Source organism: Glandiceps talaboti, chromosome 7 (genome assembly GCF_964340395.1).
Source record: "Glandiceps talaboti chromosome 7, keGlaTala1.1, whole genome shotgun sequence".
Taxonomy (NCBI): domain Eukaryota; kingdom Metazoa; phylum Hemichordata; class Enteropneusta; family Spengelidae; genus Glandiceps; species Glandiceps talaboti.
Window position 1 is genome coordinate 3,864,701 of NC_135555.1, and position 19,026 is coordinate 3,883,726.

At 36.8% G+C, this 19,026-nt stretch overlaps 1 protein-coding gene across 1 annotated transcript; it reads right to left on the reverse strand.

Annotated features, from left to right (window-relative positions):
* Positions 1 to 12,667: 12,667 nt before the first annotated feature.
* LOC144437881 (uncharacterized) lies at positions 12,668 to 18,589 on the reverse strand. Its single transcript, XM_078126913.1, has 5 exons — positions 18,515 to 18,589; positions 16,677 to 16,777; positions 15,991 to 16,130; positions 14,631 to 14,742; positions 12,668 to 14,162 (listed from the first exon to the last, which is right to left on the reverse strand). The coding sequence occupies exons 2-5, from the start codon at positions 16,708 to 16,710 to the stop codon at positions 14,023 to 14,025; spliced, it is 426 nt and encodes a 141-aa protein (XP_077983039.1). The 5' UTR covers positions 16,711 to 16,777; positions 18,515 to 18,589; the 3' UTR covers positions 12,668 to 14,022.
* Between the last annotated feature and the right edge of the window lie 437 nt (positions 18,590 to 19,026).

The window sequence follows — 19,026 nt, forward strand, 5'->3', positions numbered from 1 at the left end:
CAGGTCAAACAGAAAACTGCAAGGACATTATCGCAAATGAGAAATCCTTCACTTTCAACAAGGAAGAGTGCGAGGTCGTCGCCTCTGAAGACGGCTCAATGGCCTATCTTACGGTTAAACTAACCGAAAACTGCAAGGGTACCTGCAGTGGATCGGGCACCAACCTGTGTATCTTCAGGGAAATTGATGGGGTTTATATGATCGCTTTTGAAATGTACTATAATTCTGATTGTTGAGGGACCGGTTTATATCATCACTTCGTGAAGAAATATCCACACTGTATGTTTTCTAGTATTTCAGTAGAAAAAGTGATCAATTCGCTTTAATTGGTCATAACTATTAAGTAAGAATTAAAAGAGGCAATTTGAATAAATTATCAGGTTTTTTTTCATAATCATCCGTAGACTCAGATCAACCGTTGTGGGCGCGGTCTAATCTCCCTTTCCCCTGAAGCTGATCAGCCCGGACCTATGGCGTCACTATACAGTCTAAATCATCCGCAGTCCCGCCAAATTCATGATAATAAAAAAATCTATGTCGACCACTTTCAACAAAACAGTTTAAAAAAGAATATCCCAGTTGCAGTTAGTGAAGATTTAATTGCAACTAGATATAATAAATCTCTTATCTGAATTTATATACAATACTACTCTTGTGTGACGAGGTTGATTGACGATGACGTCACGAACGCTTTGTGAAAAGTGTTATCGTATTTGCGCGTTTGTTATAGACCATGTTACATAAAACGTATTTTAAAATTGGTGATGGGTTTGTTTAATGTCAGAAATGGTTGTCATGGAAACGGTCGTGCATCGAAATAATTCTTGTAAGGTCACTAGTCACCTTGGACTACTATGTCTTGCCAGTATTATACTACCAAGTTGACAGTTTGACCACGTTCTGAATCATTTCAGGAGTAAAGGAAACCGGCAACGCACCAGGCGCAACAGGGAAGACCTTCCATTGCAAAAAAGGAAGACTGCCAGGTGAAGATGGATCGATGGCCTATCTTATACGGTTAAATTGGAAGTCAGCAATACTGACTGTACCAGTGGTGGATCGGGTACAAGGGAAGAGGTTTTCGTTTTGTCGAAGTCATAAAATTTTCTAATGATGAAATTAGGGTCTCCAAATTGCACCAGTTACTGGTGTAAATATAGCACGCTATGATTTTACAATACTAAAAACTGTGCCACACACTAAAAACTGTGTTCACACACTTTTGTACTTAAATCTCATTGTAGCTGATTTCAAATATCACAGCAACGCTGAGAATTATGGCACTTTGTTTAATCAGATTGCCATGACTACCAATGTTACACAGGTCAGTTTCACAGCATTCACTGCAGCCTTGATCTCCTGCGACAACTGAAAATAATAATAGGTAAAATTAGTCAGATTATTGTCGTGGCGTTTCTTTAAAATTACAGAATAGTATAAAAATAAGTTTTTATCCGTGAGACTGTCTGCTTACGAGTGTGACTATACGCTTCACTTTACGTGTCGAGCAGAATTAGCGCCCTCATTCGAGCTTGACCCCGGTGCTTTTGTTTTAATAAGTTTGTTTTTTAAAAGCTTCAGCGTCACCCTTCCATACCTCGAAATGTAAGGTTCCTAAGTCGACTACTTACTCGCCCTCTGGGCATCATTAAGCGGCCCACAAGCATTTACACATTCACTCTTGGTTATACATCGACGACCGAAGACTGCAGGGCGTCCATTAGAGTACGATGTATGGAACGTCTGAAAAATTAAATGAGAAAGATTAACCTTTGACAACCAACACAATATTACTCTTCATTGTCTACAACAATGCAAAGGCACCAGTGTTTCTAACAAAGGGGTGTTGTTTGGTGCGCTACACTTTCCGTTTACATCATGGCTGTGTACCCGAACTGTAAAAACATATCTGGGGTAAATATGAATATGAAAGTATACCTTTTTTTGTATCTTATGGCCACAATAATTACCCCCATGTGCTAATACATTTCCGCAGTGTCGCTATCTTTCAGAATCTACTTGAAAACTACAAATATGAAATTTACACTGAATAGTGCCATCAAGATTGTAATATACAATATAGTTGGTTCCCTTGCAGGATAAAGGTGAACTATATCCACATCCCTGAACAATATATAAAGACTAAATATCAAGGGAATGAGAACAATATCCCATCTATGTATTTAAGAAACTGAAGAGCAGTTTGCAAAAACCGAGCAACATTTTAGAAATGGTATGCCAGGAGGGGTTATAAATTTGTTAGATCAAACTTCTTAGAGAAATGCAAACATCGTAGAGAAATGTGGATTAGTTTAATTAGGTTAAAATTGACCGAATGTAGAGGAAAGACAAATTCATGAAAATCCGATAATACTAGATATTATTACAGATAACTGTATGAAACGATAAACTTTTACTTACGAAACACCTAGTATCGGTAGAGGAGCAATTTACAACATTTTCTTGGGTCTCAAAATCCTCCTTACAGGACGTATCTGACTCCGGGTTAAAATTGTAGCATTCATAACACTGCAAAGCCAAAGATGAAGACACGGTCACCAATAACACTGTTGATTTCGGAAAAGAACAGAGTAAAATCTTTACAGCAACAGTGATTTCTTCAAAACTAAAAACTGATTTGAAAGAATATGTACCAACATTTAATTGTAAGAGTTTTGTTAAGCTGAACGACGCCCTGTTACGTTTAATGTTTCACGTAACATGGTTTTAATTTATTGTATATCCGGACGCCCATTCCAAAACGATTTTACGCTTGTAAGTCAAATACAACGCTAGCGCTTGATAGCCGGGTGACATGTACTTTATACCAAATACTTCATACAACAGAATGTCACCTTTTAGCAGAGGTAATAATAAAACTAATGGAAGTTACAGCAAAACTGTACTTTCGTGCGTTAAATTGATATATACTATAATACAAATATGACGAGAAGGTAATAGAAGTAATATGTGTAGTAGTAATGTTCCATTGCTAGGATCAAAGTAACTTGGCTATCTGACTCCACATACTGGCTCGACATTTTGAAACCAGATAGCCAAGTATCTGGACGAAAAACCATAGATTGTTCTTCAAATGACTCAGAAAACATAGAAATACTTAGTGGTCTGAGCAAAGGATACTTTTCACAGAAATATTCACATTTTCACCAAACACATGATTTCAAAGATAACAAATGACGAAGTCGTAATAGTGACGTAATACATGAAAGGTCTTTTATTTTTACCTGCAGTGTAGACTGCAACGTTACTTGTCATTCTGTGGGGTTTTTTTTCAGTTAAAGAATAGTGGTAAACTGGTGAACGTCGACTAAAAACACACCAGTCCTGAAATCAATACACACAATAACATTTTGACATTAAAGCTTACAATGTCGCTTATAATCTTTTGACCTTAGATTCTCTACTAGGGTTACATAAAAAAAGAAATGAAGTTCCAGTAGGTGTTATGACTGCAGTTTTAACAGGGTTATTTCCCCACTTCTTTGTCAGCATATCTCCACCGAGTGGTAACTCACCACTTTGGAATTCATCACTATGATTTTGACGAGGGGGGGGGGGTCGACAACAACGGCTAAAGCTAAATTCGTTCTTACTATTATAAGTTGAACTGCTTATGTATGATAATTTTGTCAACCACTTGATCTATGAAGCTAAAATATTACATTTTTGGACAATTTTCGAAATGTCAGTATAGCTTTTATGTTCAGTGGTGAAAGTTTTTACTGTCCATGTGTCAGTCTTGTGTGCGTTTTGGACGGTGCCGTAAAAGAGGCTGTGGTTTACGACGATGGTAAAGTTCCTCTCCACTGTCTATGGTAAAACATTATAAATCCTGGTTGAATGTAACCGTATTGAGAGAAAATGTGTAGCTTTAACATCTCAACTTTCTTCGGTGATAAAACAGGTTTTGTGTATCATTCAACATAACGTGATCATGTTATTGAAACCATTCATTCGCGGGCATACACAAAACTTTACCCGATGAAAAACACTTGGTTTTATTTACTACATGACTCAGTGTTTCATTGTGATCGTAAAGGCCATGTTAAGTTTGGCATCACATGTTTGATAGTCACTAAGGGAGCCTTCAGTAATGATAACAGTGTTGTGGAATGGGGGTAATGTTTTACAAATCGGTTCTCTGGGAGTGCCCGGCTTATTTTAGAAGAAAGACATTAGGGAAGGATCATACTTTACTTTGACTCATTGCATTGTCGAACTTTGCATTATTTTGTGATTTGTCATCTCACCTCTGCCAATATGTATGTATGTATGTATGTATGTATGTATGTATGTATGTATGTATGTATGTATGTATGTATGTATGTATGTATGTATGTATGTATGTATGTATGTGTATGTATGTATGTATGTATGTATGTATGTATGTATGTACGTACGTATGTACGTATGTACGTATGTATGTATGTATGTATGTATGTATGTATGTATGTATGTATGTATGTATGTATGTATGTATGTATGTATGTACGTATGTACGTATGTATGTAGTATGTACGTATGTATGTATGTATGTATGTATTTATGTATGTATGTATGTATGTATGTATGTATGTATGTATGTATGTATGTATGTATGTATGTATGTATGTATGTGTGTGTATGTATGTATGTATGTATGTATGTATGTGTGTGTGTGTGTGTGTGTTCCTTTCTTCTCTCTCTGTAACTGACTTTCTGTCTGGTTGGCTGACTGTTTCACCCCCAACCCCCACCCCCATCACAAACAACCCCACTCATATTGGTTATTGCTTTATTTGACCATAAAATTACATTATTTTTGAATATATTGTGGCTATCATTGGTCCATTTTGTTGCTTTATACTGATTAATTAAGACTTACTTTCAACTGTATTACCATTTACATGCTTTGCTGGTTTGTGATCACGTGATACATGTTTTGTAATTTGGTAAGATAGTATTCTAAAAGTATTATCGAGCGTGATTTATGCCTTCATGTCACAATATCATCATCAACTATTTCCAATTGAGGCTTTTGTTCTACATTGACGTCTAATACAAGTAGTCCTTTATACAATAATCCACTGGGGACATGTTGGGATTGTTTGCGTTCTCTCATTGTATAGCGAGTCAATTAAATTTGAAAATATAGGGTTTGACAGCAATTAGTCTTTATATATAACGGAGGTATTCATCACGAGACCTTGCTGACCCAGTTATCATTAAGAGAATTCAAGTTCAGCTTTGAAAAGACGGCAGTTATCTGACAGAGAGACATAGCAAATGTTGGTACAGAACAAATGAATAATCCCGCACAGTCTTTTTTATTTTTCTATTTTTATTTATTTATTCGGAAAACCAACATGAATGAAATCCCAATTGCAGGCTCCACAGAACATACAAATACAAACAAATACGCACAAAACAATATACATTGAAAAGCACCAATATAAAGCGCATCAAGTATAAAAATCTTTATGGCTCTACTGATAAGATAACTCTAATAACAATAGCGCCAGTGTTCCAGCACAACTGTACAGGTTTCTGTTAATTAAAAAAAATGTTTGTGCCCATCCTGATCCAGCTCTACTGTTACCTATGCAGTACACATCATAATTTTCCGGTTGCTATTAGCGTTATCTTAATTGCTGGGTGACTATATGTCAATTTTGTGAAAGTTTATCCACATGTCTAGCCATCCATGTTGTTGTTTTTTGTAAAATACATCATCATTTCATGGTTGCTATGGGCAGTGTCTTGTTGTTACGCATATGTGTGTTCATTTTTTAATGGTTTATCCGTTTATTCATTTGCCTATCCATCCCATTGTTATCTTTGTCATATACACCATTATTTGGATGTTGCTATGGGTGTGATCTTGTTAGACACACATGCATTGACATTTGGATGTTTATTGACATGGCTATTTATCCCTTTTGTTAGTTTGTAAATTTCACCATCATTTGGCTGTTGCTATGGGCGTGATCCTGTTACTAGGCTTACATGTGACCATTTTTGTATGTTTATCCACAAGCCTACAAATCCCTGTTGATATCTTTAAATATACATTTTTTAATGTTCATTCACTTGCCTACCCAAATAATTTGTTACTTTGCAAAATATACTGACATTTGGCTGTTGCTATGGGCGTGGTCATCACCAAATTCGAGCTCCATTCACCACGTAGTTTTCGAGATATAAGTTTTTGACAAAAGTCACATTTTAGACCTAATTTGCATATCACTGATGAGATCATCATGCGCTGAAATTTTCATCTAGACATTGTCGAAAAAATCCCCACTAAATTTCATTCCAATCTGCCATGTAGATTTTAACCAAAATGTACATTTTGGACCATACCACTGGGATCATCTTCTATAATTCTGTACATGGACATTCCTAAGAACATCCCGGCCAACAAATTTCAGATTTTAGACCAACTGCTCAGTAGTTTTTGAGTTTAACTTCATTTTTTTAATTTTCATTTGAACAAATTCCCAACTAGACACCACACCAAATATTAAAATGATCGACCAGTTTTAGAGTTTTAGTCGAGTCCGAGTACACACGCACACACACGCACACACACACACACACACACACACACACACACACACACACACACACGCACGCACGCGCGCGCGCGCACATACACACACACATACATACATACATACATACATACATACATACATACATACATACATACACACACACACACACACACACACACACACACACACACATTTTTTCAGTTATGCTAAAAATTTGAAACCCTGCCATCTACCTTGTTAAAGTGTGTAAAATTATACTGTGTGCACAGCAACGCAGTGAAAGGAATGACACTATTCAATTTTGATGACAAAAAGGAGCATGTAATTTGACACCCGTGATAAAGCACAACCTTTGTTCTATTATAAGGCTGGGTGGTTATTAAACATCATGTCGCCTATACAGCAATATCTTTATATTTGCGATACAAACAAACGCATGGCGCCACGTTTAATGTAGTCTTGTATCCTCCATATTTCCCCATGGTCAGTAATCAACTGTCGTGTAACGAGAAATAAAACATTCAATCGTGACTGATCACCTACACTTATTAATGTGTTCTTAACAACCAAATAAACCTTTTTGTCACTATGGAGACGAAATCATTGTTATTCCCTGCCAACACGTCATGGCAGAATTAGGCAAGATCAGCTATCTGAATGTTTTCCTCTGATATTTTGGCGGAAAGAAATTAACCTTTGTATTTGGTGAATTCAGCGTCAAAATATAGGTTTGCAATCGTCAAATTTGTAACGCCAGGGTAGTCACAATAGAATTTGAATAGTTTAACCAAGCTGACATAACACACAGCAGTAAGATAAACAGTACAAATTGCTATCTACCTGTTCAGACCTTCTTTAAATCTTGTCTCCCAATATATAGATGTGTGGCAAAAATCACCGTTACGATTTGGAATGTACATATGTTATATTTTGCACAAGATGTTGTTTGGTTTCCCATGGTAACACAGCATCACGTTAACGATTACCTCATTGTGCTTTTATTATGATAATGAAATTGACAACTCTGAGGTGAGGCTATTCAGGTTTTATGAGCTGTTTTCTTTTATTTTGTAGATTTATTTTCTGTAGATAGCAAAACCTTTCTGGTTATAATTCACCTTATCAGCTAGATTACATTGTATCGCGATACAGCAGGTTGAAATATAAATGTGATAGACACTTCGTATACGGTCATACCGATACATTGGCAATGGTTTACTAGTATTTCCATAGAGGAGCACCGACTAGATATACCACATATATATTAAGTATACCATGTATGCAAAGATATATCACATATGCATATATTACATAAACTTAATGCAAAAGAATAAGGATGTTATAAGTCGTTACTGAAGCTCTGAGTAACGACTTATAACATCATAATTCTTTTGCATTAAGTTTATAATGCTCTGATACTAATATTGCATCGAGCACTGTTCTCTCCAGCGAGACACCTATACTTATATGGATATATACTACATATGTATTATTACATAGATATACCACATATATATACTATATATATATATATACTATATATACATAGAACTGATATACCATTTATATAATATACCACAAATAAATAGATATACCACATATGCATAGATATACCATATATACGTGGATATACCATACATGGATATACCACATATACATATATATTCTTGACTACAGATATATACATACTAGATACAAAAAAAACTATATTCAACGGTGTATGAACGAAGTATCTGTACTGGTATTCTGTACATGTCCTTCTTAATAACCACCTGTTGAATCCGACGTGAATCCCTCAGAAGGGTAAAAACTGATAAGAGGGGATCCACAGATATACTTTCCTTCGAAAGATCGCATTTCTGACCATTCCCTGAAAAGTTTGGATACTATTACGACTGTCTTCCTACAAGATACATATTGACAGTATAGAATTACCATTCCACAGTGACCCCAACGTACCCACGCCTCTGCATGAATGGCATATTCCAGTCTGTGTATACGTCAACAATATTGAGTTACCTCGACATCCCATCGAACCATCCCTCAGTATGAATGGTATTGACGTCATTGCCTACAACTAAGCCTAGGTAACTGAAACTGGTTGAACAACAATTAGCAAGATCTGTCAGGTTGAAATCGTGTTTGTTATCAACCTTGACTTAATACAAACCTAGGTCACTATTCACTTTAATAAATTGGGGTTCTCAAGGCACTGTGTGATAATGTATTCACCATCCACAAGATGATTAAGGTCATTTTATCTCACATATTTATCTCACATATGATAATTGTTGCAGATTCTTATCTAAAATTTGAATTTGAACCTACCTCAACTCTGTAAGACTATATTGTATAAAAGCTGTACAAAGACTGAAATGTGTTTTAGATTTCTCCTGGTTATTGATTATCGACATACTGATATATTTCATGTTGACTATGATCGATCTAGACTTGCTGCTTGACGTTCGGGCTTTCTTCCGATATGATAAGCGAACTTTGTTCGCAGTGAGGGCTTGCCCGAACCATCCTGGATAGCGATATTCGGTCGTGTGTCGTATTGTATCGGAAGAACATCCGAGGTCTAGCAGCTAGACTATGATAGACCCTGCTTACACTAATATACTCAAACATTCATATACATGCACGTGGTCCTAAGTCCAGAGCCTGTGTATTATGAAATCGAAAAGTGGGAACATGAACACACACCCAAAATAAGTTTGCAATGTTTTATACGGTGCTGTATTATGCAAAGTGGGAGAAGGGAGATGAAAGGCAGAGTAGGTGAAAATCATGAGAGTGAAAATTGATTTGTATAAATTATTAAAATGTATCTCGGCCGTTTGCGTAACTTAATTTTTCATTTTTAGAGCACGATTTGCCTAGATTAGGCAATACTTAGCACATACACATACACATACACATACACATACACATACACATACACTTACACATACACATACTCATACACATACGCATACAGACACAGACACAGACACACAGACTGACACACACACATGTACAGACACACAGATAGATGAATGAATGAATGGATGGATGAATGGATTACTTAATGAATGAATGAATGAATGAATGAATGAATGAATGAATGAATGAATGAATGAATGAATGGATGGATGGATGGATGGATGGATGGATGGATGAATGAATGAATGAATGAATGAATGAATGAATGAATGAATGAATGAATGAATGAATGAATGAATGAATGAATTATTTAATGAAATTTGTTTCACCAGATAACAAAAATAAGCTACACTTCCAAAGAACATACATATAATACAAATATACAAGAAATACGTAATTGTTATCTGATATGGACCATGGAAATAGTTCAGTGGAAACAGTCTTATCCATTGCTCGTATATTTTTCTACATTTCAAATCGATAACATATACACACATGTACCGACAAACAAAGACACAGACACAGAAACACAGACGCACAGACGCACAGATTGACAGACAGACAGACAGACAGACAGACGACAGACAGACAGACAAACATGAATAGACATACATACATACATACATACATACGTACATACATACATACATACATACATACATACATACATACATACATACATACAGACAGACAGACAGACAGACACACACACATAGATAGAGCGAGAGAGAGAGAGAGAGAGAGAGAGAGAGAGAGAGAGAGAGGGAGAGAGAGAGAGAGAGAGAGAGGGAGAGAGAGGGCGAGAGAGAGAGAGAGAGAGAGAGAGAGAGAGGGAGAGAGAGAGAGAGAGAGAGAGGGAGAGAGAGGGAGAGAGAGAGAGAGAGAGAGAGAGAGAGAGAGAGAGAGAGAGAGAGAGAGAGAGAGAGAGAGAGAGAGAGAGAGAGAGAGAGAGAGAGAGAGAGAGAATAGACTCAGATGACATCAGATGACGAGTAGAACTGATGGAATATGTACTAATTTCCGCCGATGTTTAGGACATTGCACAAAACATTCCATGTTAAGAATACATTTTACTTTAATTTGGGTCTCAGGTGCAGCACTGGTAACGGCAGTATATAGGATATACACAATCTGAGCCTGCAAATTTAAGTGCTAATAAGGTCGTATTAATGCACTCTGCAAAAATAATTATTGTTAATCTTCTATACTTCACCCAACACTTATAACAAATATCCATGTTAACTTTGTCATATATTCCACAATTTGAAAAACATGGAAGGCTTTTAAAAAACCTCCACCCAAGGGAAAGCACGATAAAGGAATTTCAGAACAACCGTCAATGAATTAATAAAGACAGTGGTTAAGCTATGCATACTAGTATAAGATTACTTTCACTGCTTACATTATTGTGAAGAAACCTTCAGCGACTCCCGACCAAAAGCAAAGATTAGCATAAATTTTTCCTCCAATACAGTACCCTTAGATTCGAACAGCGAACTGTATACAAGGGCCATTGTGTATGCAAATAACGGTATCACGTGGTCTCCCTGACAAGCATTATAATAATCTCATGTAATGTCAGATATGTTGACAAAATTTGAGTACTTGAGCAGATTGACAATTCAATTCAAGAGTTGTAATACATACCTATTGGTCTGAGTACATACATACCATTACAAAGAAAGCGTGGAACAGTGGAAAGCAAGCACGCTTTGAGAGACTACTTGTAATACTATTAATAGCACAGAACAATGGTGTCTGGAAAATGATACGTATACGGTGTGTGATTTTCTATAATACCAGTCCTGTACTGGTCAGTTGTATCTAGGTTTAAGGCACCAGGTGTTTGCATTGTGTTTGGAAAAGTTAAATAAACCAGTGTTGCTATGGCGTTTGAAATCAAACGATCTTCTCATCGACTAACTATTCTTGAAACCAAACTTCACTAGCAAGTTTGATAAATGTTATATTCACATACATACTAAAAGTTAATTATCCGAATGACAGCGAGGTGGGTGGGGTGGGGTGGGGTGGGGTGGGGTGGGGGTTATTTCCTTCATATCAGTAACTCTCGTTGTCTCCTGTTGTAACCGTCATGTATTATGTACATCTTTACTATTGTCTTTGCCTTGTATTTTAGTAATTTTGATTAGAATTCAGCGCAATGCTCAGTATGACCTCCCCAGAAGTAATCACAGGAATGTCCTATCACAGTTAAACCATGGCTAGACGTATATTGTTTTATAGCTCTTTTTCATCAAAATTGTTTGGATCCTTATTTTTAGTTTGAGTATTGTCCCATAATGGTGCTCATAGAGGTCAGATATAGTCTCATCAGTATAGTTACAATTCGAAGAGAAAGTATTTAAACCCCCCCATACACAAACACACATAGACAGACAGACAGACAGACACACACACACACACACACACACACACACCTTTGATTAACGAGTAGTTAACCGACAGTACGTTGTCTTCCTTAAAAGTGTCACTGCCAATGGATATAGAATGACTGACACCTTTTTCTCCTTCTCCTTCTTTTCATCGTTATCATTGTTTTCACCACCGTACTTATTCTATGCAAAGTTGTAGCGAGACCCTAAACAGTAGCTTGAATGAAGCTACTGTTATATACAATTGTCAAGAAACCTCTCCAAAGATTCCAGACTGGTGATCACTTGTGATAAAATCGTTTGAGAAATTAATTGGGGCTTTTTGTTTACAGGGCCGAGGTGCAAAGAAAAATCGGTCAGTTGTGTGAACAATACCGATCTATATTCAGCAAAAGACTTATCTTTATTTGTGGGTCATCCCAATCTTTTAGGTAAACACTTTCCTATTTTTCTCTCTAACTTTCTCAGATTTATCTTGCCTCTAAGGTTTTAGGATGGATTTGGACTTTCAATTGATTTTATTTTCTATGTTTCCATGTTTTTGTTTGAACCCTCGCATAAAGTTGCAGTAAACTTGTATATCAAATTGTAATGTTATCAAAGATTATTGTCTAAGTCTTTATCGATCACAAAAATTGAATCTTCACCACCATGATTTGTATCCATTAAAAAGGAAATGCATTGTTTTATTCAGCGCCAATGGTCGCTCACACTGAGCGGAATACAAGATAAAAGTATGTATTTCACTCCCAATAGTAGAAAAAAGTACAAAAATAAAGTATAACACCGTCACGTCAAGTGATATTAATGCAGCTACATTTTTTAAAAAAGTGATGTTAATTTCACCAAACTTTGCAAAAATGTTCTCCAATGTTTATATTTTGTCATAAGTTGAAAACAGAGGAGCATCGAACTCGTTTCCATGGTAACAATTCGTGTAAAGGGGTCACCATACCAAACTCAAAAAATTGTGCTTACTCAACTAAATGTTGTAAAAATATTGCCAATGGTTTTATATCACAACTTTATAGTTTATGTGTTAAGTTAGAAAACACACACGTTTATCCACATGCCACTCCAACCCTGTTGTTATCCAATCCAATACACTTCATCATGTTACTGTTACCAGGGGCGCTATCTTAGTTGCTTGGTAGATGAATGTTAATTTAGTGAATGTTTATCCGCAGACAAGTAATACATGTTTATCCACTTGCTTAACCTTCCCTGCTGTTATCTCTGCAATATATATCACCATTGCTATGAGCATGGTCTTGTTGCTAGACACAGTGTGTGTTCAGTTTTTGAATGTTTATTCATTTGTCTTTCCACATTGTTGTTAAAATGATCGGAATGACACTATTATTACACCTTAAGCTAATAAAAACTTAACAACCTACTCAAGACGTTTGTATGAGATAAGTGGATCCCCTAAGTTTTGCATTATCATTTCAACACTATATTGAATACAAGTTAGTAGTACATGTATATATATATCACTAACAGTTTCCATGACCTTAATTATGTTAACCTGGTAAGGCCAAAGATTGCGCTTGAACAGCTTTTACAGAACATGTATGACTTATTACCATGTGCAGATGACATGCGTACACAAATTCGATGTAATTCACTCCTTAAATGATACAAACTGAATTTTTCATCAGAATTTCTGCATATTTGGAATTCATTTTTAGCCTGTCTACGTAACTGGATCTGGGTTTCATGGTGCTTCTTTCACTATCCACAACAGAATCACAGATTCATGACATAGCCCCATCTACACGGCACTGAAAATCCCACCTGAGGTAGGATTCAGGATAGTTTGAAGCCCGTGTAGACGCAAACGCGTCCTGAACCTGTCCTGAAACCGTCCTGACTTAGGACACCTTTGAGAGGTTTTCTGAAACCCTCCTGACTTCGTCCTATGTACTGTCAGGACGGAACGCGCGACATCTACGCCTCAACCTTCCTACGTGTAAACACAAACCTATCCTACCTCAAGTAGGACTTGGGACTGCCTCGGGTACGACGACCTACGTGTAGATGGGGGCTATTGACTTACGCAGACTAGTAATGTCAAAGTATGTCAAAAGGTTAATTCAGGCTAACTAAAGGAAACAGCCCTGCGACCTGGCCTTTGATCTTCATTAGACCACAATGGACGTCATAACGAACATCACTGCCATGCTGAGTACCATGAAACTTTGCTGGATCAGGTTGCCATCGCTACCCTTGTTGCACATACTTTCGAAACAGCATTCACTGCATCCATACGTTCCTTTGACGACTGAAATGTAATGTTTTTGACGATTAAATGAGATATTAATTTCTACGATTGCTACATTCTTTGAAAATATCTGGTCTTTTGAAAACTAGGTTCATCAAAGAAGGATTGGTCAAGGTCATGTCGAACGTTTGGGTCATGTACATTCAGTCTAGCAAACAAACATACATCCTCCTCCTAACTCCACAATAATGTGTGAATTATATTACTGAGCTAAAATCTTGACATTCCAAGAGGGAATTACAATATTAAAAAATAGTTTTGTCCACCCACCCACCCACCCGCCCGCCCGCCCGCCCGTCCGTCCGTCCGTCCGTCCGTCCGTCCGTCCGTCTGTCTGTCTGTCTGTCTGTCTGTCTGTCTGTCTGTCTGTATGTATGTATGTATGTATGTATGTATGTATGTATGTATGTATGTATGTATGTATGTGTCTGATTTGGTATTCTCATATTTAATCATTGTGTCACTTACAGGCTTGTTGTACCCAATTCAGTTTTCCGCAGGCATTTACACAGTCTCTTGGATTTACACAGCTTCGACCGAAAGTTGCCTCTTTCCCGTTATCGTATTCTGTGTGATAAACCTAAGAAGTACAAATAATTAAAAGGTACGGACATGTCAGCTAGTTTCATGCGATTTATCTTTTGGGGGAGGGGGAACTCCAAAGACTAGATGTGCACACTACCAACACTGTCCAAATCGGGACTAAGGTCAACATCCCTACTCTCCACCTTATTATCCCACTATTTCTGAAGTCCACTTCTCTAGCTCCCATACCACAACTAACAACTGATTCCTTGCATGGTTGTCAGCAGCGATTTGACAAATAACAAATGCTTAATATTGCGATAGAATGATGGCAGCAGTTGGATGCCAAAATTACAAAATAATGCAAAGTTAGATAATACTAACGAGTCAAAATGAAACGTTACCCTCCCTAATTCCATTTTTAAAAATATGGCCCTCCCAGAGAACCTATTTGTAAAAAGTGACAGCCTATGCCCTCTTGTAATAACTGAAGGCTTACTAGGCCAACTTGATAATTATTCAAAATTGTGGAGACGTTCATTTCTATGTACTCAATCTGATTACAATCTGAACAAGGCTCTATTTGCTATATTTACCTTATTCACAATGTCATCTACATGTACTGTACCTGTCCTTTTATACTGTGTTTTGTCAATACACAGGGTCACTCTGTTTGATCAATTTTACAAATCTTGTAAGCATCATCCTTTGTCATGTTGCCCAAATTCTCAGTTTATAATCATATCTCATACAAAATTTACACATAGTGGGTGTTTTTACACATAGTGGGTGTTTTTACACATAGTGGGTGTTTTTACACATAATGAGTGTTTTTACACATAGTGGGTGTTTTTACACATAGTGGGTGTTTTTACACATAGTGGGTGTTTTTACACATAATGGGTGTTTTTACACATAGTGGGTGTTTTTACACATAATGGGTGTTTTTACACATAGTGGGTGTTTTTACACATAATGGGTGTTTTTACACTAAGTATACGTAAGTAACTACTGACAATTGTTTCAACAACGAATTCATGACAATCACTTCATGTTTCAAGAACTCTAGTGTCACGTGATATATGACAAATGGAGGTATCAAACAATTAAGTAAAAAAAAATGTCTTCAGATTAAAAAAATAGATTAGCCTGACTGGACTTTTCCAGTTACTATACAGGTGATACAAAGGGTAACAGAAAGGTACAAATTCTTAACATCTCTTAAAATGTCCTATCTACAGTTTCACAATAGTATCAGACTACAAAAATACCAATGGTGTATGCACCCTGTAACTACACGTACCCAACACGCATATTGTTCACCAGTGCAATTGGCTTCTTCGCCCTCAAAATCTTCAAGGCAATAGGAACTCAATGTAGGGTCATCGTTATGACATGAATAACATTTCAAACCGTGAACTGCAGACACAGTTAGAAATAAGACTGAGGATGGAAAAGAAATGTAAAAAAATAAACAAAAGTAACTTCAGATTCCATCTACATGCCGATTGGTTATATTATGATATGAAGACAGTCCAAAATCCATAGAGCAACATGATATACAATGTATGTATGTATGTATGTATGTATGTATGTATATATGTATGTATGTGTGTGTGTGTGTGTGTGCGTGTGCGTGCGTGCGTGCGTGCGTGCGTGCGTGCGTGCGTGCGTGCGTGTGTATGTATGTGCGTGTAATCATGTTTATTTGCATTTATTTATCTCAAAGCTGCGACACGGAATATCGAAAATATTAAGTATTCACACAAAATGATGTCGTATTTCTTAAGTGGAAAAAAACTTTCTTTCATGATGTATTGTCCTAAGGTCACGTTCTGCATCTCTGATGCCGTTATCTTCAGGTTATTCCAATATGTTTTGATGATTTTTTAACTAAATTTGGCAAAAATATGGTTTGTCGAAAAAAAACATATTGTAAACGACAGCATAGGGCCTAATATGTAATGAATATGATAATACAGTCTTTACCTGCAATGACGGAGATAACATTATTACTTCTCATCGTGATCGTCTTCAGTAGAACCCGTCAATTTGAATGAAAAAGGGTTTTGATGAATAGTTCCAGATGCCTGAAATATAACGTACGGATTTGAGGGAATATTACAGTCAACAGATGTTTTGACCCATGTAGGTTTCATTAATGGTCCCGATACTTAAACATACACAACAGACCTGTAGTCGTTGTCTTTGCTATTGACAAAAATCAAATCTCGTGTTCGGGATGTAAGTAAAGGATGTTGAACGAGACACGTTACTTTTGTGGTGTCGACTTGATGATATTCATTATACACTTTCATCTCCATATCTTAGTTTCACATTATACATCCGCATTCACACTCAAACCAGATCATATTGATTGGTTGTCAGGGGCAACATGGTATTAACGATTTAATGATCCAATGTCGAGGACATCCCTCTTACATCATCAAATGTGTTGATGATAGAGATTTCTGATGCCATTAAGGCACCCATTGGTATATGCGAAATTAAGAGAACACCAGCGTCGGTCAGAAGGACCGATATATAGCTCTAAAAACGACCGGTGCTTCCCACAAACGATGTGTCACATTGGAATAGCAGTATACGACGTACATCCATGCTTAATAGTATGTACCCATCAACAACCCAAAAAAAGACCATGATAAAGCCAGAAAAACAATCATAAGATGGAGTTGCACCACGCATGTCTGCAAGCACTTCATCGTTACCTATATGGAAATTACTCATTATATGAACATACAATTATTTTTCATCTAGTTTTTAAAATGTTTGTTCCACGTTTTTTTCTTTAAGATATCTTTCTTGTTTGTTTCACAGTTAAAAATAAAGATATTTGAAATGTACGAATTATATTATTCAAACATTAAAAAGCATTGTGAGTCAGCAGTATTGCGCGCAATATTGTACGGAAAATATCAATCTTGAACAGTCTCAAGTTTGCTAGGTAATTTACTGATAACTGTGCCAAATGCCCGGGATTCAACAGTCTATAGAATTACATTTACAGAGAACATTGCTAAGTCTTTGACCATTTCCCATCGTTTTATCCAACTTACGTAATTATCCAATTGGTACATGGTAGCTAAACAAAAAACTTTGGTTGAAACACAAATGCTTTTACTCTTGAAAATGTACTGCAGATAACCAGCTAAAAAGGTCATGGTACAGTGACGTGTTTGATGACTTCCCAAGGTCACCTCTATTGAAATTTTTACTTCAATTGAAAGTACTTTGCACGTGTTCTACAGAATTCTACAGACATTTGACCGACGCTGTCACGCAAAGTCGTGTTCAAACCCTCTGAAGATCTCAGAATCTAGGTTGTTGTCTTTGTGCACAATACAATTCAAAACGGTGTCGCGAAATCTAGATAACTTCTAAACCATGTGGGGAATATTTGCTGTTGAACACCTGTTACGACACATGCGCAAGACATTAAAATGTATTATGGTTGATGGTGAAACCGATAAATGTCACACAAGCTAATATACAATACAATGAATCAAACTATTGGGCTGAGGTTACTTTTACAGTATATGGCAGCATGACGTCACGTCTAAACCACGAAGTGTGGGTGAGGCAGTATGCTACACTGCTACACACGTTTAACGCTTCATACAACAGATACACTGCGTGTATATGATGCATAGTTTCACCACCAGTTTTAAGACACCTCCTGTCCTGTATGGTAATTAAACCTTGCAATCAAACATTGACCGATTCTTTTCGTAACCTTATAATCAAAATCTGCACACACACACACACACACACTTAAAAAACAAACTGTGACAAACTGGCCCATTTACCTGTTTCACCTCCTCTGCATGTGTTCTTTTCTTGAATGAAGTTGGTCATATATGAAGTGTCAGAAAATGCTATACAAAAGGGTGTTTTGATACCTCACATAGCAACTTTGTCATGTGACTTACACATGAACAATGATTGGTGCTTACATGTCAATTATACTTCTATGCCCGCCTTACATTATGATCCCATTTGTGCATTAGTGAAAGGCTTTCTTCATCAATGACGTTATTTCTTTTCAAGGTGACCTCAGGAACAGGCATTACTAATACATATATAAAGGAGTCTGGTAGAATATGTCATGGTGACCTGAGAAGTAAGCCATTTGATCTAGGCGCCGGGGGGGGGGGGTATTGGACCAAAAACAAATTTCGGCCACGTTTACAGCATCCCCCAAGAGCTAGAAAGTGTTTTTCCTTGCGATGCGTAGTCCATTACTGACAACCTCTAAGTCAGTCCTTTGTCCATCGATCAACATTTCTCAAGCATACATACATACATACATACATACATA